General features: G+C 46.3%; 1 protein-coding gene across 2 annotated transcripts in view; it reads left to right on the forward strand.

Annotated features, from left to right (window-relative positions):
- The first annotated feature begins 3,505 nt into the window (after positions 1 to 3,505).
- SFMBT2 (Scm like with four mbt domains 2) overlaps positions 3,506 to 24,914 on the forward strand; it is a 208,860-nt gene continuing 187,451 nt past the window's right edge. Inside the window, exons 1-2 of one of the 2 annotated variants that reach the window (XM_049705753.1) lie at positions 3,506 to 3,786; positions 23,417 to 23,568. In XM_049705753.1, the coding sequence (XP_049561710.1) occupies positions 23,469 to 23,568 (100 nt within the window). In that variant the 5' untranslated portion in view covers positions 3,506 to 3,786; positions 23,417 to 23,468. The remainder of the gene's footprint in view (positions 3,787 to 23,416; positions 23,569 to 24,914) is intronic. The other variant, XM_004281698.3, reaches the window with a different exon arrangement.

Raw genomic sequence — 24,914 nt, forward strand, 5'->3', positions numbered from 1 at the left:
TCCTACGATAACTTAAACATGGAGTAATTATGAGCAAATTGACCAACATTCTTCTTGGTGTGAAGATCATTGTGACAAGATTTAAGTAATCATATGTCCTTAGCATAAATAAGATAAATAATATGCATATAGTTTTCGACTCTTCTGCGATACTTTTTGAAACACACAGAATAATGAGTGGGAAACTTTTCAACTGTTATTTTTATTCCTAAATATTTTCCAGTTAGCAAATATAATTTTAATATTTTATATATTTAGTCTCATTCATAGGAAAGAATTCCAAAGTCCCTTGGAAGGCATAAATTAGATGTGTAGGTGTATTTTAAAAGTGATATAATTCATGGCGTAACCATTGTTTAGGCATGAAGTAAGTTACACTCAGTTAGTGTGATCAAAGCCTTATTTTTGCCAAGATTTTTAGAAAATGTTAACAATTTATAGAGAAATCTCGTGGCGTTTATCATGAGATTTACGTGGTTGAACTTCTCTGATTTGGAATGTATTAGACCTTCTTTACTTTGAAACAGTCCCAGTTTTTACCGAGGCTTTATCTTTGGCTAACTCTGCTGTTTTCTCTCCCCCCCCACCCCACGCCTTTCTTTAATTGATTTAGGGTGGATTCTACATCTGGAGACTCACATCCCTAAAGTATCTGCTTCTGAAATAAAAATGAAAGTGGGAAGGTATTGGAATGGGATGAAGGGCCGCGTTAATTACCTCGGGGAGTCTTCGAACCAATTTCTTCTGCCTCATTGATGTCCTTGGATAGAGGAGAATGGAGACAGGATGCAAAATAACGAGCCAAGGAACGTTCAAGAAGTCACGTGGGAAAAGCAATATGAAAGTAGAAGGTTGCCGAACTTTGAGAAATTTCACCCTAGACAACGTTGAGATTCTTGGAGGTAACAATGTGATGACTATCGTGTATTGTGGCTTCATGATTTTATTTCTTAATCGCGATAACTATAAAAAATCTAAGTCCTCCACACAGTTCTCCAGACTCACGGGCAAAGTTATACAGGGGTCTGAGTACCAAAAACATAAAGAGACCCCAGTACTTTGGAGGAATCGTAAGATAACGTATACACAGGCCATCGAGTTAGGGATTCGGTGTCCTTTTGCAATTGTTTCTTATTTTGATGAAATAACGTTCCGTTTATAATAATGACTCAAAACGGGTAAACAAACCTAGAGCCAGCGCAATGGCTGCTGCAGCTCACGTCGCCGCAGCTCTTGGAGAGGGAAAGTGCATCCTCTCCGTAAACTGGAGCCGCCCGGAAGTCCTGGCGGGGGGTGGGAGAGGAGCGATCCTCTGCCCCCTCCCGGGCCCGAGCCCCGCGGCGAGGTTTGGGGCACACGAGGGAGAGCCACGGCCACCGCGGTGGACGCAGCGCGGCGGGGAGCCGGGTTGGCTGGAGGAGGGGATCCGCTCTCAGGCCCCTCTGCTGCGGCTGCGCTTCAGCGGTGCCGGAGCTGGTGACCCTGTCGAAGGGAAGGGCGCGCGGGGTGGGTCTCCCGCGCTGTAAGTCCCGTTGGGATGGCACCGTCCACCGCCCCCCTCCCTGCCTACGGGCCAGACTGTGTGTTGAAGGATCGAGAAGACGAGACCCAGGGGTAGAGTCCAGAAGCCTGCCTGGAGTCCCCATTCTGGATCCCTAGTAGCCGCGGTGCACACATGGACTCATTTGGGAGCCGTCTCAGAGTACAAGAGGGAGGCAGTTTGGAGGTGCAGGCAACAGGGTTAATGTGCAGAGCGGGGTGCGGTCGGTTTGAGGATTCTTCGCCTTCAGTGACCTTCAGGTGAAAGGGGTCGGATGTCCCCAAGAGGAGGGTACCAGGAAGCTGGAGGGGATGCAGACTCCGGCTGGAGTTTGAACTATGAGTCGCTTGTCCTTCCTGAGTCTCAGGTGGTACCTCGAATGAACGTGTGACAGGACGAAGGCGTTTTATACCTCGCAGAGCGCCCTCCAACATGTAGGGAAATACAATTTGCCCAGACTGCAAGTGCACTGCGTCTCACTGCCGCTGAAGCCCCCGAGGATCTCCGAGCTCCGCCCACCGTTTCAGTGGAGGGGCCCTCGCGACCGCGTGGCTTGACTGGAGCAGTTTCCCGGCACGTCTCTCGCGCGGTTCTTCTAGACCAGCCGGACCCCGCTGTCGGGGAGAGGACTCGCCAGGGCAGGACCCCGCCCGTCCCGCGCGCGCTCAGACTCTGACCTCCTCTCTCTCGGTCCTCCCCGCGCCCTGTCCCCCGCCCTGCAGAGCGTCCACCTATCCTCCGAGGACCTCTAGTGCCTGAGGTCTCCGGTCCGCGAGGACTCGCGGGGGTGGAAGGACGTGGAAGGACGGGGGAGGAAGGGCGGAGCTGCGAACTCGAAGCAGCCTGGGAGCGCAGGGTCCTCTGGCCCCCCGGCCCGGGCCAGGGGAGGGCGCGGCGAGAGACGTTCTTAAGAAGGAGAGGGACACAATTGGGAGACTCTGGGGGATTTTACCCCTTGTGGCAATAGAGCAAAAACCCTGACAAAACGTGTCAGTTCTCCGTTTCCCACAGAAATAAATTCTAGCCCCCAGCAGCATCTCCTCGCTCCTTAGTACAGCAAAGCCCACCTTCGGAAGTTCTCCGTCTTGCCCACTCGGGCGTCGCCAGCATTTCCGCATTGGGTACATTACGTTCAGTCTCTGCCCAGCCGTTGCTCGGGCCGGGGAGCTCCACTTTGTCCTCCCCCCACGCCCCGGGCAAAGTGACCGCGGACCCGCACACGCCGCCGGGAAACCCTGCCCTGCGCCCGTCTGCGCTGACCCTGTTTCACTCCCACCATCGCAGAGGGCCACGTTTTTCTCGGGCAAGATTCCTTTCCCGCCCTACAAGAGCCAGCCCAGGCCAGGTGCCCTCTGCGGTCGCCCCGGCCCGGACATTTCCCCAGGACACGCCGTGGCGACCCTCGTTACCTGTGTCCTGCCGATCTCAGCGGCCAACTGAATTTTCCGACCCCTCTGGGCTCGTTTCCCTGGAAAACCTTTCCCCGACCCCCTCCCGCCATCCCTAAGGGGCCAGGAAATGTTTCAATCTCCATAGAAAAAGCGCAGTTTAAGTGCCGGGTGGGGCGCAGTGGGCGGGACGCGGGTCGCGGAGAGAATTGGATTTCTCTCCGCTCGGAACCAGCCTTCGGCGGATAAAGCGCAAGTTTGTGCATTTGGTCCACGGAGGGATTGCAAACCGACGAAACAGAAAGTGTTCCAGTGAGATGCGGAGTTTGCCCAGATTTCCCTGCAGATGGGTGTGCGGAAACGCCTGTGATGGGAACTTTCTGCAGATCGTGTATGGATGGGAGCTAAAGAAAAAAAGGGAGGGGAGCGGGGCGGGGAGGGGGCAGTGGGAGCGTGAAATGTGCCTCTGTGTGTGTGTGTGTGGGGGGGGAATGTGCCCAGACGCGGAGGCGTCACGGGGGGGCGTCACAGCGGGGGCAATGGAAGGAGTGCGGAACGTCCCGCAGGCTAATTGGCTTAAGACGTTCTGCAAGCGCTTGGAAAAGGTCGTTGAAGGAGTTCGCTGCACACACACAAAATAATAATCTTAAAAAAGAGTGCCGGGCATGCGCACAGAGAGGATGCCATATTGGAATGAGGCTGTAGTGGGAGTCGGCGGAGTGGAGCGGGCGCGCTAGGGAGGCGGCGGGCAGGGAGCGAGCAAAGCAGAGCTAGCGGGTGAGGCCGGTGTCCTCCCCCTCCGCCCACGGCGGCGCCCGGGGTCTTGGTCCACGCCGCGAGGAGGACGAACTTCATCAGGTAGGACGCCGCGCGGTCGCTGTCCCCGCGCCCAGCCAGCCCAGCGAGCAGACCTCCGGCCCGCAGGTTGAGCGCGCCGGTCAGCTTCTTTTTTCCAGCTCCGAAAAAAAGGGAAGCTGGAGCCAGCCCGGGGATGGGGGGCTGGAGGAGGGGGTGCTGAGGGAGAGGAGCGAAAGGGAAGGACAGGAGGAGAAAGCGACATTACTGGAGCAGAGCCCCAAAGTCCGCTCTGCGCTCCGGGTTGTCATTCTTGCTCCCCCGTCCCCTTCCCCCGGTCCCTCGGCTTTGCAAAGCCCGGCCTTGCGGGGGTCCGTCCGTAGTTGCAAAGTGTCCTCCTACCAGGGTGCAAGCTGTCCCCTCCCGCCGCCCACCTTCCTCATTTGTGCGCTCATTTTAGCGACGCAGCCGCCCTTGCTACCCCGCGCTCTCTCGTTGGGGTCTCTTCCTTCTTCTTTTTTTTTTTTTGGTGTGTGTGTTTGGGGTGGCGGGGGGGAGTGGGGGGAGAAGATGTGGAGTGAGGACTGGAGACCAATCATCAAGGGGGTTAAAAATCGTGGGCACATTCGGAATCCCCCCTTTGGAAACATTTGCCTGTGCAGCTGAAATGAAATTGTCAGTAGTAGTTTCGGAGCGTGCTCCCGCAGGGATGATCTTTTTGTTCTTTTTTTTCTTTTCTTTATTATTATTTTTTCTTTTACGTTAAAGTAATATCCTGTCACTTGGGGCTTTCCTGTTGTACTCTCATATGACCTTTCAATTACTAATCTGATCTGGTTTGGGAGTTTATTTTTTTACTGTGTGTGTGTGTGTGTGTGTGTGTGTATGTATGTGTGTGTGTTGGTAAAATCCGCCAAAAAAACAACTGTAGGAACTGCTAGATATATTTACTGATTTTTGACCCGAGGCGGCGGGAGGGGATTAACCGGAGAGAGGGGGAGCCTTAGGTGAGGGAAGTGGTTGATTTGCGGTGGCCAGACGCAAGTCCAGAGCCCGATCCGTACTCGTGTTTTCTTGGAAGCAACGGCGGGGAAGGAGTATTTAGAAGCTGTGCCAGTTTCAATATGGCGGGCTAAGATGGCTTTTAAAAACTGAAAATAAAGGTTTTGAGGTGGGAAAAAACCCAACCGTAGGTGCCATCTCTTAGTTTCAACTCTCTTTGACTACTCCGGTAGCTGCTTTAGCGAATTAAATGGGAAAAAAGAGAGGGAATGAGCTGCCCCAGTTTTTTCCGTGGTTAGAGTCTGCGTGTGTCCAGTCCATTGCTAAAGGGCAGAGGGGTACCGCTGGCCCGGACCGGGGCATCCGAGCACAACTGCGCTGTGTGCCTTTGGATCAGTGTGCATACCTGTGTGTGCAGTTGGCGGGGAGGGTGCCAAAGAGATCCACCCTGAATTCGTGTGTGCGTCTTGGAACCAGACCCTACCATGATTTGACATGACAAACTGCTGACACGTGGTGCAAAATACATGAGGGCAGAGGGAATGATTTATTTCGGCTTTCTAGGAGACCAGTTCTCTTTCTCTGTATGCTGGATCTTGTGTGCGTAGAGCCCGGTAGGTGGAGCGGGGAGGTGCTTATTAAAAGGACTCACTGTCCAGGGTTTCGGGTGAAGTCGGACTGCAGACGCCCGTGGGGTTCTGTGTGCAGGGGGCGCGCTGCAGTTAGCGGTGGGCACCCAGTGCAGTTCGCGCCGCGCCGCGGTGGGGTGGGAGGTGGGGGGGCCGGCGTCCGGGGCATGGTGGGTGGGGTGGGGGAGTAAAAGTGCAGCGGCGGAAGGGCGGGGGCGCGCGGCCCTCCGCTGCAGAGCGTGCATGGGGGAGGGGAGGAGTTGCTTTTGGAGTTGCGCTCTAGGGGCGGTGGGGGATGGGGAGAGCGTTAGCGGAAGAAAGTGTCCCTTGCTCTGATCGGGCTCCGAGAGGGCTGGATCCGCTAGGGGCCTTCTAGGCGAGCGAGCGGGGGTGTCGCCTTGGGCTTTGAGAGCGCGGCGAGGTGCCGGGGAAAGGCCGGCCGCCGGCCCGGGAGAGGGTCAGGGAGCGGAGTTTGAGGGCAAAGTCGGAGCTTGTGAGTGGAGCCCAAGGGAAAGCAAGCAAACCGAGCGCCCTTAGTTGGGAACTGGGGTCCCCGACAGGGGTCGCTAGTGGCCAGGATGCAGCCGCGGAGCGGAGGTCGCGCAGCTGTGCCAGCGGGGTGGACCTGGGGGACTGGGGCCACACGGCGGCCGCGCGCCGTCCCCAGGGCCAGGCGAGGGCCGGTCCGGGGGACCTTCTCTGTGCCCGTGGCCTGATGGCGCGTCTTCCTAGTGCGCCAAGATGATTTTAAATCATAGGGTTAAAAAGATAGCGCTGGCCAGGTCTGCAGTTACCGCAGAAACGTGGTCTCTGGGCATTTTCAGAGGCCTGGAGGGAGGACCGGTGGGGTCAGCTTGTCTTCCCACTTAGACGGACGCCGCGCTGTCGGATAGGCCAGTCCCTCGCGGCGGCCCGTGGGTGGGGCCTGGGGGGGAAGCATCACCAAGATGCGAGACCCCGCGGCAGATTTTCCCTCCGACCTGGGCGGCGGGGCTGAGCGATCCGCGACCCTCAGGCCCAGACGCGCTTCGCGCCCCCAGCTCCCGGGCCGAGCGCGCGGCGCGTCCCCGGCGCTCCGGTCCCGCGCGTACCCCCGGGGACAGCTCTCCCGTGGGCTTCGCCCAAGTGGAAACCAGCCTAAGATGGCTCTGTGCTTGTAAACTGCAGTTTCAGCCGGGAACCCCTCCCCTCGTCCTCCTGACGTCGCGGCTGACAAGCGCACAATTCACTCCAACGCCCCGAAACCTGCGATTTTGCACCGAGCTGTGCGGTGGAAGCGAACATACAACCGACTGCGAAGAACATTCCACAGGATTCTCGCAGGGCCCAAGTTTTCCTTCTCTTGGGTAGGAGCGGGAGGAGGGAGGAACCGAGACGAGGCAGGAGCACGGCCGACCCCCGCCCCGAAACCGGGGCTGGGGACTTTCACGCGTATAAAACGCAGGGAGGTGCCCCGGGGACGCGGAGGGTGGCCTTGCGGAGCGATGGCCACTCTCAGGGCCGCTCGTCCTTGACCACATTGGTGGTGTCGGGAGTCCGGACAGGACGCCGGGAAGCCTGGGAGGCCGTTTCCAAACTTCTGTAGACCTGCTTGCAGTTTCGCTTTCGAAATTTTCGGGATCTTTGGGTTTATAGAGTTGGGTGGGATTCCAGGAAGGGCAGGGCGCCAGGGGCTGGCCTCAGGGCTACTCGTTCCTTTCAGTGCAGAAGTGAGACTGCTCACCCACCCGGGCGTCCCCCGCGGTGCCTCCCTGGACCCCGAGCGCCGGCGCCTTTGAGGGTCTGGGGCTCCAGGCCCCGCGCTCCGCCCCGACTCCGGAGAGTTTGGTCCCCGCGCCGCGTTTTGTCGGTTCCAGCGGCGCAGCCGCGGCGGATCCGAGCCCACTGGTGGGAAACTGCCTCCGACGCGGGCAGACCCTGCCTGAATCCAGATCCATCGCCGCCGCTCTCTACCTTCCCTCACCCTTCCACCCTTGCACCGTAGCGGAGGGACCCGGGGGACCGATTGGCGTGTCTGTACCAAGCAAATGGACCCAGGTTTCACCAGGTCGGAGAAAAAGCGAAAACAGGCTCAAATTCGGCCCCGTTTCCTGGGAAGTCTTTGGGGGTGGGGAGCGAGGTGGAGCGGGTAGGTGGGGGGGAGGGGAGAGGCCTTGGTGGTCACATAGAATTGCTGGCTAGGCTGTCCTTTGAGATAGGAGATCTGCTACTTTCTCCGTTCGAAGCATTAAATTTGCACACACTCTGCTTCCTCCTTTCCATAAATAAGTAGTCTCAGATTTTTATCTTAGTTCATTGCTGGGACCCTGCCGCTGCCTGGAAGGTGGCCGGGGTGGGCGGGGGACCATACACCCATGCGCACCAGAAACCCTCCAGTCCCCTACCCAAGCTGTGCGCAGAACCCATTCCAGGGCCAGTGGAAACCACTGCCCAGTGGCAGGGCGATTCAGCAGCCCTTACCCCAGAGAAGAGTTCCATCAGCCAGTCTGTCTTGATGTGTGTTGTTCTAGAAGTGCTAGCTGAGACCTGCAGGGGTGACAAAGGAGTATTTCCCCTTTCCCATTAGATTACCCACATCTTGAACCTCAAACAGAGCCATCTGCTGGGACATGAATTTCACTAATGATGGGAGTAATTGATCAGAGAGGGCTTTTCCTCTTCATGTTTTCTTGCAGAAATTGTGGACTAAGTTTTTGGGAAACCTTGCTGGTTTCCCCAAACCAGCTTTATGATAACTAGCTTTATGATTCTTGACTTAAAAAAAAAAAAAAAAGCTGGAAGCAGAAGAGGGACCTGAAGAAAGGGGAAAACCATGGTGATTTTTTTCCCTTTTCTCTTTATAATAAGACTTTCCTTTGCTGTCCTGGGAGTGCTGTTGGGTCATCAGATCCCACTTTGCCCACTCCAGTTGAGGAGGCATTTTCCACCTTTCTCTCTGTGCCATTGTCCCCAAAGGACTTGCCAAATCTGAGCAAAAATGCTGGGTGATGGAAACATTGCTCTGAGCAGTAAGTGAATGAGACTTCCCTTGAATTGATAGACGGTGCTTTTGGGATCAGAGAAGCACATGTAGTGAAAATGCAGAAGATTTCAAAGTAAAAGAGTTCTTTTTTTAAAAGTAATTTGAACAAAAGTAGTCTACTGTGGAATTTGAATTACCTCCAGTTCTAGTATTAGATACCATTTCTTTCTTAGTATTTCACTATTTTTGGAACTTTTGGAGTTCCCGTAACAGTGTAGAGGCCATAAAGGAGAACTTGTAAAAGGTTCTTGTCCCCAAAAGAAACTAGGACCGTAGTTCAAGACACATTCAGTGTTTTTTTTTTTTTTTCTGACTGTTCTTACGTCGACATTGCCCTAGTAGTAACTTACTGTTCCCATTCTACAAGTAAGAAAAACTGGTTAGGGAAATGATACTTGTCATGAGAAACCATCTGTGCATTTGTAGTGGTGACCCGTGATCTGACAGCTCTGTTTTGTAAGGAAGATTCCTGACAGAGGAGGAGATGACAGAATCAGGAGGAAGCCTGGCTTCTAGTTTCAGCGATGCTTCCATCTGGCTGTATGACCTTGGACCAGTTACTGGATGTCACCTTTCTGAGCGTCAACTTCCGTATGTACAAAATAGGTGCTTTGGACTGGAATCTCACTCAGAGATCCCCATGGTTCTATTTGGGAAAAAAAAAAAAAGATCTGTGGTGCAACACATCTATGCAGACCTGCTCAAGTGATTCATCTTTCAGACTCTTGTCCAGAAGGTAGGGTGGAAACATTACTGGCCATCATTACAGAGGATGTCTTTGAACGCAGGTCACTGTGCAGAAGTAACGTGGTTATTGTTTAAGGGATGCAAGTTCCACACAGGGTCATGATTTCACTTGTGCTCTGGAAAAGGAGAGGTGTAGAGAAAATTGAGGCACACCCCTCTAGCCTTCACATATAATCCCAATAATGGTAGGGCCTGGGCCAGGTCATAAAGAATACAGGCCATAAAGAAAAACCTGATTTGAGTTTGCTCTAATAATTCCTAGGACTAGAAGGGGCCATTCCAAATAGCCCTCTCTACCCCGCCTGCCCAGACAGGGTGTGTGCTTGGACCTTATTCAATTATATTCATAGTGCGGGTGGATGGCTGCAGCCTCCAGGTAACCCAGCCAGTGAAAGAATCAGATCTGACCCTCCATTTTCCATTCCTGCCCTTCAGGCTGGGCCACTGGGCAAGTACTTCCTCTCTTTGTAAGACTGACAATGTCCTGGGACATTCTTAGAAAACTTGATCTTGTTCGCTAAACCAAGTGTTGGCTGTTTGGAGGTCCGTGTAAATAAACAAGATGTTTATAGACAGGATGGTGTATTGTAAATAAGGGAAGATACTCAATTTAGAGCTTGCGGTCTAAGAGGGAATGTTATATGATTTATATAAAGTTATCAAATAAAATTCTTAAAGGATTGGTTTTGCATGATCAGTACAGCAGTGTTCTGATTAAAAGTTGCCACCATTCTACTCCCCATCTGGTTAGCCCGTAGAGAATTTTAAAACGTGCTAATTCTTCGCTATACATTGATAGTTAGGGTCCTTCATGTTACCGTAAGATGATACTCACTACTCTAAAGGTTTTGCTCTCTTGTCATGTAGGTTTCTATTCTTGTGATAAGATAGATGTCTTTGACACTGATTTAAAGAAAGAATCCATTGTGCTTTTGGTTTCATTCTTTTTGATTTTCTTAAAAACAAAAGTGACACATTTTGGTAGATGCCTTGCATTTGGTGAATTCTGAAGTGTCAGTGAGTGGCAAAGAGCTTCAGCAGTTGTGACTACAAAGGAGGGGTTTGGAGCTGGTGGGACGGGGGAAGGTGGGACAGATTTGCATCCTGTGCTATTTTTCCCCCTGCAGTTGTATTGGCTGAGAAAAGACACCTTATAAGGTTATTTAAGCATCCTTTCTCATAAATTTGGCAAGTTGTTTTTTTTTTCTGTTTCATTCAAAACTGAATTATGAACTCAATCACTTTCAGCTACAATACGAGCATCTGAAATTCCAAGCGCAAGTTCCTACAAAGTCTCATGCAAAAGATAATTCAAACAGATGCTCACTGAAAAAACACACATTTGGATTTGAAAGGGTTGTGGGATTACTCTGATTTGGAATTATCTGTTTACTCAGACTAATATTAAAAAAATAGTAACTACTTATTTAAGCATCTACTATTTGCCAGCCACTCTTCGAATTGTTTGTATTTGTATATCCTCGATTTTATGAGTGTTGTCACCTCCATTTTGCACATGGGGAGATGGAAAGGGAGCCTGAGTCATTTGCTAGCAAGTTTCAGCAAGAGAGAGAATGAGGATTTGAATCCTAGTCTTAAACTGTCTTGAAACTGTGTGTATTGATTATCTGCTATGTGTGAAACACAGCCTAGCAATTTAAGTACAATAGCTTATTTAATCATTATAGGTGAGTGCTGGCATCTTTATCGGTAATTTATTGAGGCTTTGGGGAGGTTATACAGGGCCACACAAATAGGTTTGTTTTTTTAAAATATTTTATTGAAACAGTAAGACTAGAGCATTTTCCTTTTGCATTCAGTTCAGACAGTCATGGGAGAACAGAGCTTAAGTCACTGTTTTTAAATTGTGAAGTGAAATTACGCGGTGTTCCTGGGTTGGGAAAGAATGTTGTTCATAGTCACGTGATTTGACCATTAAAGCTTTGGAAAGTGTTGAATTTCTGAAACTTCATCTTGATTTAAAAAATAATTGGGAATTCCCTGGTGGTCCAGTGGTTAGGACTCGGTGCTTTCCCTGCTGTGGCCTGAGTTCAATTTCTGGTCAGGGAACTAAGATCCCACAAGCCACGTGGCGCGGCCAAAAAAAAAATTGGCTTTAATATAAGTCTGTTTTCTTCCCCCCTCCTCTCTGAAAGACACTACCCACTAATGAGGGTGAGAATAAGTTTAAAAATGTAGAAGTAGTGGAGAGTGGAAATCAGACAGCATGGAAAGCTGGGGAAGGAAGTATGAATTTTCCCTTCTAAGTAGCATTGGCCACTCGTGAGCACAGTCTCCTAGATTCTACTGAAGTTCTTGATGTTTTATTGGATTATTTTCTTCTGTGGTATGAAACTGAAGATAAAACCCCAAAGCTGTTCTCCCTGGGACATCTAGGTCAACTCTGCTTCTCTTTGCTCCTGGGTCATCAGCTCCTTGCAGGCTCCTCCAGGGGTGAGTTGACGTCACGCTTGAAGCTGACAGCTCAAAGCCAGCTCCACTTACCCTATGTGAGTGGAAGTTGATTTCACTTCCTTAAAAGTCAAGTTCTGCCAACTCAAAGCAGCTGGATTTTCATAGAAAGTGGCTTTGGCATTATTTTAGAAAGTGCACTAAAGATGGTGTGAATACACTATGGCCGGATGGTTAGAATGAACCAGTCTTGGGAATTTAGAAACCCCAGTTCTGGTTCAGAGCTTTTCATGTGACCTTGGTCCAGTGGGTAAGACTCTGCTTCCACTGCAGGGGCCGCGGGTTCGATCCCTGGTCTGGGAACTATAAGATCCTGCATGTCTCTCGGCCAATAACAACAACAAAAAAGAGTGGAGTGGTAGAAAAATCTAGGGGGGTGGAGGGAAAAGCACAGTGCCACAATTTCGGTCGGATTCTTCTGGTGTTTGCATACATTTCTGTAGGGAAGACACTGCCTTTCTAAGGGCAGAGAAGTGGACAAGGGCAGCCTTAGAATGAAGGTACGTGGGGGGTGTGGGGGGAGGTGAGGGTTTATCTGGAGAGAGTTAACCTGTGTCTTTGTGAACTGGAGGACAGAGGTCTTGAAGATGATGTTAAGAGATCCGGAGTGCAGATGTTTACTGTTCCAGGCATCCCACTTGTTTTCTTAATTAACATCATGGTTGATATTAACTCACTAGGTTGAAGTTCATCTGTTTCTAATCATAGTTATTATTATTATTATTTTTTTGCGGTACGTGGGCCTCTCACTGTTGTGGCCTCTCCCGTTGCAGAGCACAGGCTCCGGACGCGCAGGCTCAGCGGCCATGGCTCACGGGCCCAGCTGCTCCGCGGCACGTGGGATCTTCCCGGACCGGGGCACGAACCTGTGTCCCCTGCGTCGGCAGGTGGACTCTCAACCACTGTGCCACCAGGGAAGCCCCATAGTTATTCTTTCATAATGCATCATCTTTTATTTGTAAACATACAAACCACAGATGTAAAATCACTACCCCAACCTCTAGCTGTTTGTTGCAGGCTAATGGTTGGACCCTGTTTTGCTCATTTTGCCCAGATCGATTTGCTAAGATTTCCACTGACCAGTCAGCCTGATTTTGGTCCTTTTTTGAATGCTGCAGGCCTCATCCTGCATATTTTGTCTTTGTCCATCTTATTCTCAGTTCTCAGCCTTAATTTTCCATGTGGCCTAATTAAGAAGAGGCTTTTTAAAGCCCCAGAAGGTAAAAAGATGTGTGTTGGAGAGACTTACCTCCCAGGTTTTTTGATTTTTGTTTTTTGTGTTTTGTGGGCTGATTTTTCAGATATTTATCCAGTGGCAGGTGACAGGGAGAGGGCTCTTCTAGCTGAGTAGAGTTCTGGGAGGGGTCTGTCAGCCAGGCCCAGAGTCTTCCAAGAAGCATTCACCTCAGTGTGCTAACGAAACAGAAAAGAAAGTTATGCAGAACATAGCTGATGATGCTTCATACTGAAGCTGACAATTTCCCAGATCCTTCAGGGCCACACGCCTAATGGATTGAACCCCTGCCAGATGTGCTCCCCTGATTTCAGGGAAGGAGATGTGAACAGCTGGATGCCATCATTTATTTATTTACTTTTTGTTGGCGTAGAGTTGTTTTACAATGTTGTGTTAGTTTTTACTGTACAGCAAAGTGGAGTTCCCTGTGCTATAGAGCAGGTTCTTATACCTATTTTATATGTATTCGGGTATATATGTCAATCCCAGTCTCCCAGTTCATCCCACCCCCTGGATGCCATCATTTTAATAAAGGCTGATGGTTATGGAACAACTTGTTTTTCTCTGCTCCCCTCTACTTTGGTCTCCAGCAGTCCACAGCACTGTTACTAAAAACAGCCAACTCTGGAATCAAACCTACCAGCCCTGGTTTTCTGTGTTTTTTGATGTTCTGCTTGGAGGCCAGAGAGTGGCTCGGTGGTAACAGAATGTTTGGAGCCTTGAGTTTGGGTCCTTGTCATTTATTATCTTTAAAACTTTAACTTAAATATGCTTTATTCTTCCCAGCCAGCTTCAAAATGCAGACTTCCCTCTTCCCCTTTTCATCCCTGCACTGTGAACTAGAGCGGCTTTGGGCAGTGTAGCAGATTGTACACTTTGAGTAGCCAGCTGGGCGTTGGGGACCCGACCCCCGCTCTTTTACAAAAGCTTTTGGGATCCAGTTTAGACCATGGTGACTGTTTCCTTTTTTGAGCCTTTATTCCGTTGGAGCGGATGCTATATTGTTCTCTCCTACTACATACACTTTTAACCAGGAAGGTCTGGGAAAACCCAGATTTCCTGAAATGTTTGAGTGGGAGGGGAGACTTTAGGAGGCTTCTAGAACAGTCCCTGTGTTTTGCAGATGAAAACAGTGTTGCTTGTTGTTGCAGTTAAAAAGGCCAAGAGTACATTCTGCTAAGTGATGGTTACATTATGGGGTAAAACCGGATCTTCTGCAGTCTTCGGTAGGGTTTGTTACCTTTCCCAAGTTCTTTATAACCAAAGTAAATGAGGGTGTTTTTCTTGACTTTGCATAATGATTTGCAGTTGGATGGGCTCCACTTATTACTATCTGATTATTTACTATCTTATTACTCTAGTACATTTCCTTTCTGCATTTAAATGATATCACTGATACCATGTGATTGGTGCCCAGTTTCATGCATATGTATCTATGGCTTAAAGTCAGCACCTGAAATGCTCTTCAGTTCTTTTAGGAAGCCTCAGCTCCGTTGCAGAACCCTGCAGGCCGCGGTGACTCTGGCTGCATCCTTCAGAGGTGGGCTTGCAGAGTCCTGATTGGTACTCTTCATCGTCGGTGTCTTAGTTGATGGCAGGATGACCGCGTGGTATCCCCCAAAGCATCACTGCTCTGCGTCTGTCTTGCTCGAAGTCATCTGATTCATAAAAATCCCCTCAGAAAATTAGATACTGATGATTAGATGTTATCTATGCATGTCTAGCTTACAGAAGGGTCCTTTGTAAGATTTCTTTACTTCTTGAGTTCTCATGACTGTGCATACAACACATGGGCTAGCTTCCCTAAAATGACTCATGCACACGTGTGTGATGTGAGATGCAATTCTCCTGGAGAATATGAGGTTACTTAGCTTTGTTACAGCCTTGAATCGACGCTCGAATTCATTCCTCCTAATATTTGTAGGTGACGGGGAAATCCTATGTTTGGAGTTTGTCCAAGATGTTAGCACTAAATGTCTGCGTTAATTCTGAAACATCGTGCTTCTTTGATAAGGTCCCACAACCAGGCTCTTCTGTGTCAGGTACTTCATGTCAGTCATAAGCTAACCTAAGGTTGGTGTTTACCTTTGTGGCTTGGAAGTAAATTTCTGGTGTAAGAAACCCTGTATCACTACCTTGATGCAAAGACTGATTGTATAGTAGATTTAATTGGGTCTTTCAAGGCTTCCGCCGTCTTGACAGTAAATAAGTAGTGAATCATACATAAATAATTGATAGGTAAATAGTTAATAAATAAGTAAATGAACTTCCAGGATGGGGCGCAGCTCGTCTGCAGTTGGATTAGGTGTTCTCTTCTCTCGAGCGAGTAACTTGGAAGGCTCACTTTCTCATTTTTCTCATGCCCGCTTCTGAACGACCGATTTTGCTCCGTCTGGAGTGATACACTTGCCGTTTGGTTGGGAGGTTAAGAGGTGACAGTTAAAACCATGAATCAGAGGACACAATTTGCTATTGTGGGAATCGTAGGCCACCGCCAGCCCTGGTATTTCTTCCTCAACCTCCTCGTATCCCCTACATCTCTTATTTCCTAGGACGGAGGTATGAATCGGGATGTGAAGACTTAGCATTTCTTATGCTGGGGCAGCAGTTTGCGTCAGATTTCAATCTATTTAGAGTGAAAACCCGATGAAAACCAATTGCAAAATGTCCAGGAGATTGTGGTCCTAATCAAGGTAAATCAAGCTCTGAGCATATGGTAGATGGCAAAATTCCATGAACCTTGTGCCCCAGAGAATCAGTTCATCTCCCTTGATGATGGAATCGGGAAGGCCTGTCTCTTCTGAGAGAGGCTGTGTTGGCTGGTGAGAGTGGGGAGAGCTGGGCTTCATCCTGCATTGTTAACAGAGTGATCTGCGTGACAGGGTGCGTGTAAAGAGAAGGGAGCCTTCCTTAATAAGTGCCTGGGCGCTTAACCCCTCTTTGCATCTTCAGAGCCATTTACAAATATGGGACTTGCAGATACTCTGTGATTCCAGGCTGTTATTTGCATGTTGCTTCTTAGGGAAATGGAAGCAGTGATTTTCAGAGATCAGGTTTTGGTCACAACGTGGGTTCTGCATCCTTCCGAATCCTCTGAGATTTTCCATTTTGATGGAAATGTTTGGAAAGGTCTTAGCTCAGATTAGGTGTCCTGTGCTCATTTTGAAATTCCTGGAGTGTGAAATGAGGCAGTTTTCTCTGTGATTTAGACATGCTAGATTTCCAAGGGCAGCTAGAGTATGTCTGGAATTCCATAAGCTTTTAGTTTAGGCCTTCACTTTTAATTTTCAGTTTGGGGAAGAGTCTCTCTTCAGAGTCACATAAAAAACAAAACAACTGCAAACATTTTTTTCCCGTTTCTGAGTAGCAAGCTTGAAATTATAAGCATGTTCATCGGTAGGAAAATTGCCCGTTCCTTGAACTAGTTTAAGGCAGGTCCCTTTGAAAGGACTGGATAATTGGGTAACTGAAAAGAAATGCGACATTTCTTTTATTGCTATTATAATAATGCTCACTGGAGTGAGTCCTTCTGAGTAGTACGCCTTTGGACCTTGCCTTTCAATGAATGGAGAGAAGAATGATTTCTAATGCTAAGGTATCTTCATTAATCCAATGTAAAGTTTCACTTTTTCACCTGAACTTTGAGAATTTTGGTTTCAAAGTCTAGTTGTACAATGATAGTTTAACATTTATCACGTCTAATAAAGAAATCAAGGAGAAAAATGGGGTACTAGCACTAGCTTAGGGAAAGGAGAAAATTTATTGACACACGTCTGGAGATCTGAAATTGGGGCTGCACAGCTTTTTAGTGTTGTGGATTTAGGAGGGAGATCTTGTTTCTCAGAGCCTACACTGCAGGGAAGGAAATGACTGTGTTTCTGGGATGTTTCCTTCTAAACCAGTGTCAGGAGGCGGGAGACCCCCTCCCAGCCCTCGTGTTAGCATATGGGAGAATCCTTCTGTGTAATTTGACCAACCTAAGAGCAAAGACTCAAAGACACATTGGGGTTTCCTTTGGGAAGGACGCAGCTGGGTCTCTGTGCAGTGGTTCCCAAGGTGTACAGTCTTCACCCCTGCGCACTGAGATGTCAGTCAGCCTTTTCATTCCCCACTCATAAACGTGAGAAACCACAAAGTATTACCAGACTTCTGAGGTAGGCAGCTAATATAAAACAGTAGAGACCAAAACTAACCAAGGGAGAAAAATACCTGCTCTTACAAAGGAGAGAAGAAACATCTTACAAAAAAAAATCATGAATGGCCTCAGGGATATAATAGAAGATTTTACATCTATGGAACAAGGTAGGATGGAAAAAGGGAATATTCAAAGAGTTAAAAAGAGCCTCTTGAAATTAGATTGTAAAACTCCATAGAAGAGCTAGAAGAGGAATTCAAGGAAATACCCTAGATGGTAGATTAAAGAGTAAAGGGGCATAAAAGGGAAAATGAGGGAGATTAACGAGATTCAACATTGGAATGAATATTAGAATGAAAGAACAGAGAAAACGGAGGGGAGGAAATTGGCAGTAATTCCAGGAAATATCCTGGAACTGAAGACTAGTTTCCAATCTTGAAGGAAGTCATTCAGAGCCCCCAAGCCACAAGCAGATCACCATTTGGTACCTCATTGTGAAATTTCAGAACATCAGAGGATCTGGTCATTAGGATGGGACCAGACTTCTCAACAGTGGAAGCTAGAAGACAATGTGGGGAACCCTCAGAATTCTAAGAGAGGATGTTTTCCAGTTTAGGATTTTTAACTGACATCTAGGTGATTACAATGTTGTGTTAGTTTCAGGTGTACAGCAAAGCGATTCATATATATATTTATATATATTTGAAGATTCTTTTCCATTATAGATTATCACAGGATATTGACTATAGTTCCCTGTGCTATACAGTAGGTCCTTGTGGTTTATCTATTTTGTATATAGTAGTGTGTATCTGTTAATCCCAAACGCCTAATTTATCTCTTCCCCTGCTTCCCCTTTGATAACCGTAAGTTTTTTTTCTATGTCTGTGAGTCTGTTTCCGTTTTGTAAATAAGTTCATTTGCATCGTTTTTTAAAATTCCACATATAAGTGATATCATATGATATTTTCCTTTCTCTTCCTGACTTCATACAGTATGATAGTCACTGGGTCCATTCATGTTGCTGCAAATGGCATAATTTCATTTTCTTTTTTGTGGCTGAGTAGTATTCCATTGTATATATGTACCACATCTCCATTATCCATTCATCTGTCCATGGACATTTAGGCTGCTTCAACATTGGGGTGCATGTATCTTTTCCAAATTAGAGTTTTGTCTTTTCCAGATATATGCTTGAGGAGTGGGATTGCTGGATCATATGGTAAAGAATATTTTTTACCCACCTAAACTATGGGTTAAAACGTGAGAACAGGTTAAAGACATTTTTATGCAAGACTGCACATGTTTCTACTAAATCCTTTCTTAGGAACCTTTTGAAGAATGTGCTCCATGAAAAGGTGGGAGAAAACCAAGTGAGGAAGACCTGGGACACAGAATAAGAGGAGAATCTCATAAAAGAAGTGAAGCAAGATCTCAGGATAACACCTGCTACCAGGCATCGAAGGCAGTTAGTCTAGATTAGAGCAGAACAGAAAGCCTTGGTAGAAATTACTTCAAGATGAAATGAAGAAAATACCTATATATCTCAGTTTATCGAGAGATTTAGACAGTGAATGGAAAAATTGGCTTTGAAAGGGTGAAAAGTATGTAGAAAGCTAAGGTCATGGAAGAAACAAGGCCATCATTAACTCCAGGGAAAACTTGGGTGAGAAAGGAAAAGTAATCATAGTACACCACATGGATCTGCTGTAATGTCTTTATAGAGCCATAGTAATGGGATCATACCTATTAGGAGGATGTATATATATCTATGTATACACACACACACATATATATGAAAAGAGAGAGAGAGGTGATGTGAGTGGTAGAGTATCACCTGATAAAGACAAAAACTGAACAATTAATAAGTAAACTGTTATTCAGAGATGAGATGAATGCCAAAACAATCCGCTAGAAGAGTTGGAAGTGATTGCCTCAAGGAGGAGAAGGGCAGGAGACTGCTGTTTCTTTTTTTTGGGGGGGGAGGGGTGCATCATGTACAAGCCTTGTTGAATATTTGGCTTTTGAAATTATATGCAGACATAACTGATACAAAAAACCGTCTGCTAGTCTATTATATCTCAATAAAGCTGGGGAAAAGATCTGCTAGGAATGAGGGACCTAACACAAAGAGTTCCTAGAGATGATGTGATCCAATCTCCTCTCGACTCTTGAGAAAACAGGCTGGGGAAAAAGAATTTGTCCAGATACATTGCTGCACGAAGAGAATGGCTCTGCCATGAACAATCAACACAATAAGTTCTTGGTACTGTAACTCTTGTCGAACTTTTACGGACAACAAGCTCACCTGACTTCAGGCAGATGGTAAAGCAAATCTTGACTTTGCAAAACAATGGAATTCAGAGAACAGGTATTCTATAAGGAAAATGATTTATAATGCAAAACTAATGCACGTTATTTAATGCAAAACCATTTCTACAAAACCCAACCTTCCTCTCCCCACATTTAAATGACTTTGCAGAAATATTATGTTCTCTACTGTACTTAGGATAGATACATTTTGATGAGGAACTATTTTTCTCTCTCTAAACAACCCAGGCAAAAATCTTCCTTTAATAAAGCAGTGGTTCTTAGGATGTGGTCCTTGGACTGGCAGCAATCAGCATCACCTGATTAGAGGTACAAGATAACTAGGCATTATCCCAGATCTACTGAAGCAGAAGCTCTGGGCAGGGGGCCCAGCAGTCTGAGTTTTGATACGCGCCCCCCAGGAGATTCTGCTCTTCCTTAAATTTTGAGAACCACTGAATAGTCGATGACATTAAAGGCAATGCTGACCCCCGACTTCTTTAGAAGTTAGGCTCATGGGGGTGAGTCCCCGCTGCGTGGGGATCCTTTTTCATTTCCTACAGACCTCATTCTCCTCGAGGTTTAAGCACCTTGGTCAGAATTTAATGTGAACCGCGACTTTTTCGGGGGTGGTGGTGCAGAATAAACCAGAGGCGGCCTTTGGCATTATTGATGAAAAACTTAGAGAACACTCTGAGTTCTAGAGTACAATCCAAGCATCCTAATGACAAGCTTATTACAAAGGGGCGTGGTCCTTCTCGGGTGTATTTGTTGAGATTTGGGATTGGCTGTGTATCAGGGACCGTCAGATAGAGCCGTGTAAACAAGATAGAATCTTATTTCTCTTGAAGTAATCGTCTGCAGCTGATGGCAGAACCAAGCTCTGCCATCCGTGGGGCCTTCCTCTGCGTGATCTCAGGTGGCTCTGGGGGTGACTGGTAAAGGCCCACCCCTCCTCCAAAGCGTGTGACCTTCTGGTTGAACTCATTCGCTCTGCAAACTTCCCACTGGCCAGAACAGAGTGGTGCGACCACATGCAACTTCGAGGATGGCCCGGCAGTGTTTATTTTGGTTATCTAGTTAGTCCTCCTTGCACACAAAGGAGGAAATGGAAATTTGGGGTGGGAGATGCTTAACAGCCTCTGGTGCACAGTCATTTCTACCTGTGTGCAGGTTCTGGTACATTCTGTGCACAGTAGAATGCCGTGTGATGATCAAGCCATGAGTCTGGGTTCCCAGGACGTGCAAAACCTTTGTCACCCCTTTATAAACCTACCTTAAATGGCCCCAAGTTCAGTGATTGCTGAACTAAGGATGGGGGAATGTATAAACAGTCATAGTTCCTATTTTGCTGACTTTTCTCAAAATTAAAGGAAAGTTTGGTGCATAGAAACACAGTCTTGTACGTTAAGAATTTCATGGATGGTAAAGACAGGGTATTAAAAACCCAATGGGGTAGGAATGGATTATTAACTGCGGGAGGTGGTCAGCTCAGAACTGCACCGCACAAAGTATTTGAGCATAAACATATGGGGACATAGGTTAAAAATGTAAAACTTGAAACCCTAGGGAAGTTAAACTTCTGGTATCTTACAATGGGGGAGGACATTTTAGGAATACAGTTTTTAGAAGAAATAGCGTGAATTATGGATTGGACTAAGTTAAAAAAAACAGCTCACGTTCCGTACATATATCAGAAGGACCCACTAAAGGGAGACTTGGGGAAAATATCTGCAAGAGTTTTGTGGGATAAGATACGTAGAGCTCTTAAAAATCCATAAAAGATACCAACAAAGTTAAAATGTGGGAAGGATGTGAGGTATGTGAGAACGCATAGTACAGTGTTCATAATGGTGAAAAATAAAAAAAACAACTTAATGGCCAGCAGTAGGGGAATGGTAAATAAACAACCTGTTCATATTATAATAAAAGTCATACAATCATTTCAAGTCAGGTTTTCAAAGAATTTTAATGATGTGGGGAAAATGTTTTCTATGTGATGTTTAAATGGAAAATGAATTAAAATTATAAATTCCATATGAAGTAAAAAAAAAAAACCCACAGAGAAGCTATCAGGAGGAGATACTATAAAAATAAAAGAGATTATCCCTGGGTGTTAGAATTACAAGTGATTTTACTTTGTTCCTTTGTAATTTTATTTTGCAAGGCTTCTAAAGAGAGTACAAAGTTGTATACCTTTTATGGGAAGGCAAAAAGTAAACATTGCCAAGAAAGCGAACGGTGACATGTCATTTGCCAAAATAAATACATTTTTGCAACCTGGGGGTAGACAGAGCCTTGCCACTTGCCCTTACAGAATAATGTGGGGTTTTGGTATTTCTGTCGTTGCTTTTGACTTCTATTTAAAATGATGGGTCTGGTGCATTTAAATTGATCTTATTTTATAGTCACCGATTACCTTTTTATAGTATCTAGTTAGAGGCAGATGGATAGAGTTGAATCAATAGGAATCTTAAAAACTTGAGAAAAGTAAACTTTTTTCCTCCTTTAATAAGGGCTTGACTGATTTACTGATTTTAGTTAGGTTTATAGATTTTTCCTTGAAGAAAAACTTTCTGCCTGGTTACATTTTGAGGTGAAATGATTTTCTTGAATTTGTAAATGAATGAAAAAAGCAATAATAGTATAACATAACTTAGCTGCTAAGACTATTTCTCTTTTGAAATTGATGAAAACCAGCACATTCACTGAAAGCCTTACTACATTAGGAAGATTGTGATGAAAGATTTGTGGAATATTATGGAGAAACTGCTCAGTCTCCTTTTGAAGTTCCTTAGGTTTTAAAATTCCTATTTTCTCTTTTAACTAGCTCGCTGTACTACAACCTTCAAGAGAGCCAAGAATTGGTGATGATTTAGGACATGTTCCAAACTCAAATACAATAAACTCCTGCCTGCTTAGGCAGTGGTCTAGCTGTTCACTGTGGAAGCTGCTAGCCACATATGGCTTTAAAATAGATATATAATGGAATATTACTCAGCCATGAAAAAGAATGATATTTTGCTATTTGCAACAACATGGGTGGACCTGGAGGGTATTATGCTTGGTGAAGTATGTCAGACAGAGAAAGACAAATACTGTATGTTATCACTTATATATGGAATCTAAAAAAATATAATAGACAAAGTGATATAACAAAACAGAAGGAGATTAACAGATGTAGAGAACAAACCAGTGGTTTCCAGTGGGGAGAGGGGATGGGGTAGGGGATTAAGAGCTACAAACTACTATGTAGTAATTTCTCAGTTTTTGTCTTAATCATGGGATGCCCTACCAGTTGGCACGTTTCTGTTTTTAGTCTGTTTCCATTCAGCCTCCCCTTGTCTGTCCATCTGTCTGGCATGCAGCTGCCCAAATGATTTTTCTGAAACAAACCTGATCATTTCCCTTCCTGGAATGAAACCCTGCAGTGGCTACTCCCACCTGCAGAGTGAAATGCAGGAATCAGGTCCTTATTTTGGCAAACCAGTCCTGAGTGGCTGACCTTTAGTAATGACTGTGTGTGGGTATTTCACGGGCTGTGATGTACACAAACTAGATCATAGGGTTCGGTGAGAACCGGCTATAATTTTACCTGTTTTCTCACCCACTCTATCAGAATGTAAGTGTGAAATAGCCATGTTACTACAGGAAAAGTCCAGTTGGTCAAAAAGCACGTTATTTGCAAGCATTGATTCTTTAACTGGTTTTGGTAACGAATCACCTGTGAGACCGCGGACACCTTACCTGTGTGTGGGGATGCTGGGGTGGGGGCGTGTTCCTGCTTCACAGCATCCAACGAGAGAGGAGGGAGAAGCAGGGTGGTGGAGTGTCTTGCCAACGCTGCCAAGGTAGATTGGAGGTTGGCACATCGATTCTATTTATTGGTGAAAAAGTGTCCATCTTAGGGGTGATGATGACCTGTAGAAAGTGGATGCTTCTGTGCCGTGACCTTATTGTTGACCGTGTGTAGATATGTGCTCTTTAGTCTTCAGTCCTGGTATTTTCTGTTACACGACATTGCATTTTGCCTGTTGTAATGAGGTGGTAGCAGTTCTGATGGGACACCGTTATTTTTGGAGAGCTGAAAAACGAGTGAATACAATTACAGTGCCCTGATTTCTGTTGTTGTTGGTTGCCCTTAGGTAACTCTTCCTTCAGGATGAATTAAGAGAGGACGATCCATAGTTGTTAAGAATGGAGAACAGCGTGTCAGCTTCTAGCATGCGGGACCCTTCGTCTTCACCCTTGGAAAAACATCAGAGCTCAGCTGACCGTAACGGAGATCTTGATTCAGGTGCGATTTTGTTTTCTAAATGCATTTGGCCTTTTGACGTCTTGACCAATATCTTCCTGAAAATGTTTAGAAAATATTGGGGCAGCATTCTAGACCTCACACACTGCCTGTTCCTGGGATTTGTGGGCACGTCTATAAGCATATAGCAGCTTGAAAGTTATGCAAAATTTGGTTAGAAATACTGGGCACAGTGGGCTACATTATAGTGAGGTGACCCATCACTTCAAAAACTCAATGGCTTTATGATCCTGCAATCCCACTCCTGGCTCTATATCCGGACAAAACTATAATTCGAAAAGATACATGCACCCTAATGTTCACAGCAGCACTACTTACAATAGCCAAGATGTGGAAGCAACCTAAATGTCCATTGACAGATGAATGGGTAAAGGAAATGTGTTACATATATACAGTGGAATATTACTCAGCCATAAAAAAGAATGAAATAATGCCATTTGCAGCAACATGGGTGGACCTGAAGATTATCATACTAAGTAAAGTAAGTCAGAGAAAAACAAATATCATATGATATCACTTGTATGTAGCATTAAAAACAGTACAAATGAACTTATTTACAAAATAGAAACACTCAAAGACACAGAAAACAAACTTATGGTTACCAAAGGGGAAAGAGGGGGAGGGATAAATTAGGAGTTTGGGATTAACAGATACACACTACTAGATATAAAACAGATAAACAACAAGGACCTACTGTATAGCACAGAGAACTATATTCAGTATCCTGTAATAAACCATAATGGAAAAGAATCTGAAAAAGAATATATATATGTATAACGGAGTCACTTTGCTGTACAGCAGAAACTAACACAACATTGTAAATCAACTATACTCCAATAAAAAGAAAAAAACTCCATGGCTTAATGCAGTAAATGTTTATAAATGGTTCACACTGTTGGAGCACAGTCAGTGGATGCTCTGTCCCACGAGTCATTCCACACCCTCTTATAGGGCTGCCATCTCAACATGGTGCTTCAAGGTTTGTCCCTGTAGGGGATGAGCAGGGCTGCAGGGTCTTGAATCAGCAATTAAATACCCTAGCACAGAAGAGGCTTTTGCTCAGAACCTCTTGACCAGAATCAGGTGCGTGTTTCTTTTTTTTTTTTTAACATCTTTATTGGAATATAATTGTTTTACAGTGTTGTATTATTTTCTGCTGTATAACAAGGTAAATCAGCTATATGCATACGTATATCCCCATATCCCCTCTCTCTTGCGTCTCCCTCCCACTCTCCTTATCCCACCCCCTAGGTGGTCGCAAAGCACCGAGCTGGTCTCCCTGTCCTGTGCCGCTGCTTCCCACTAGCTATCTATTTTACATTTGGTAG

Source organism: Orcinus orca, chromosome 2 (assembly GCF_937001465.1).
Source record: "Orcinus orca chromosome 2, mOrcOrc1.1, whole genome shotgun sequence".
In the NCBI taxonomy this organism is placed as follows: Eukaryota; Metazoa; Chordata; class Mammalia; order Artiodactyla; family Delphinidae; genus Orcinus; species Orcinus orca.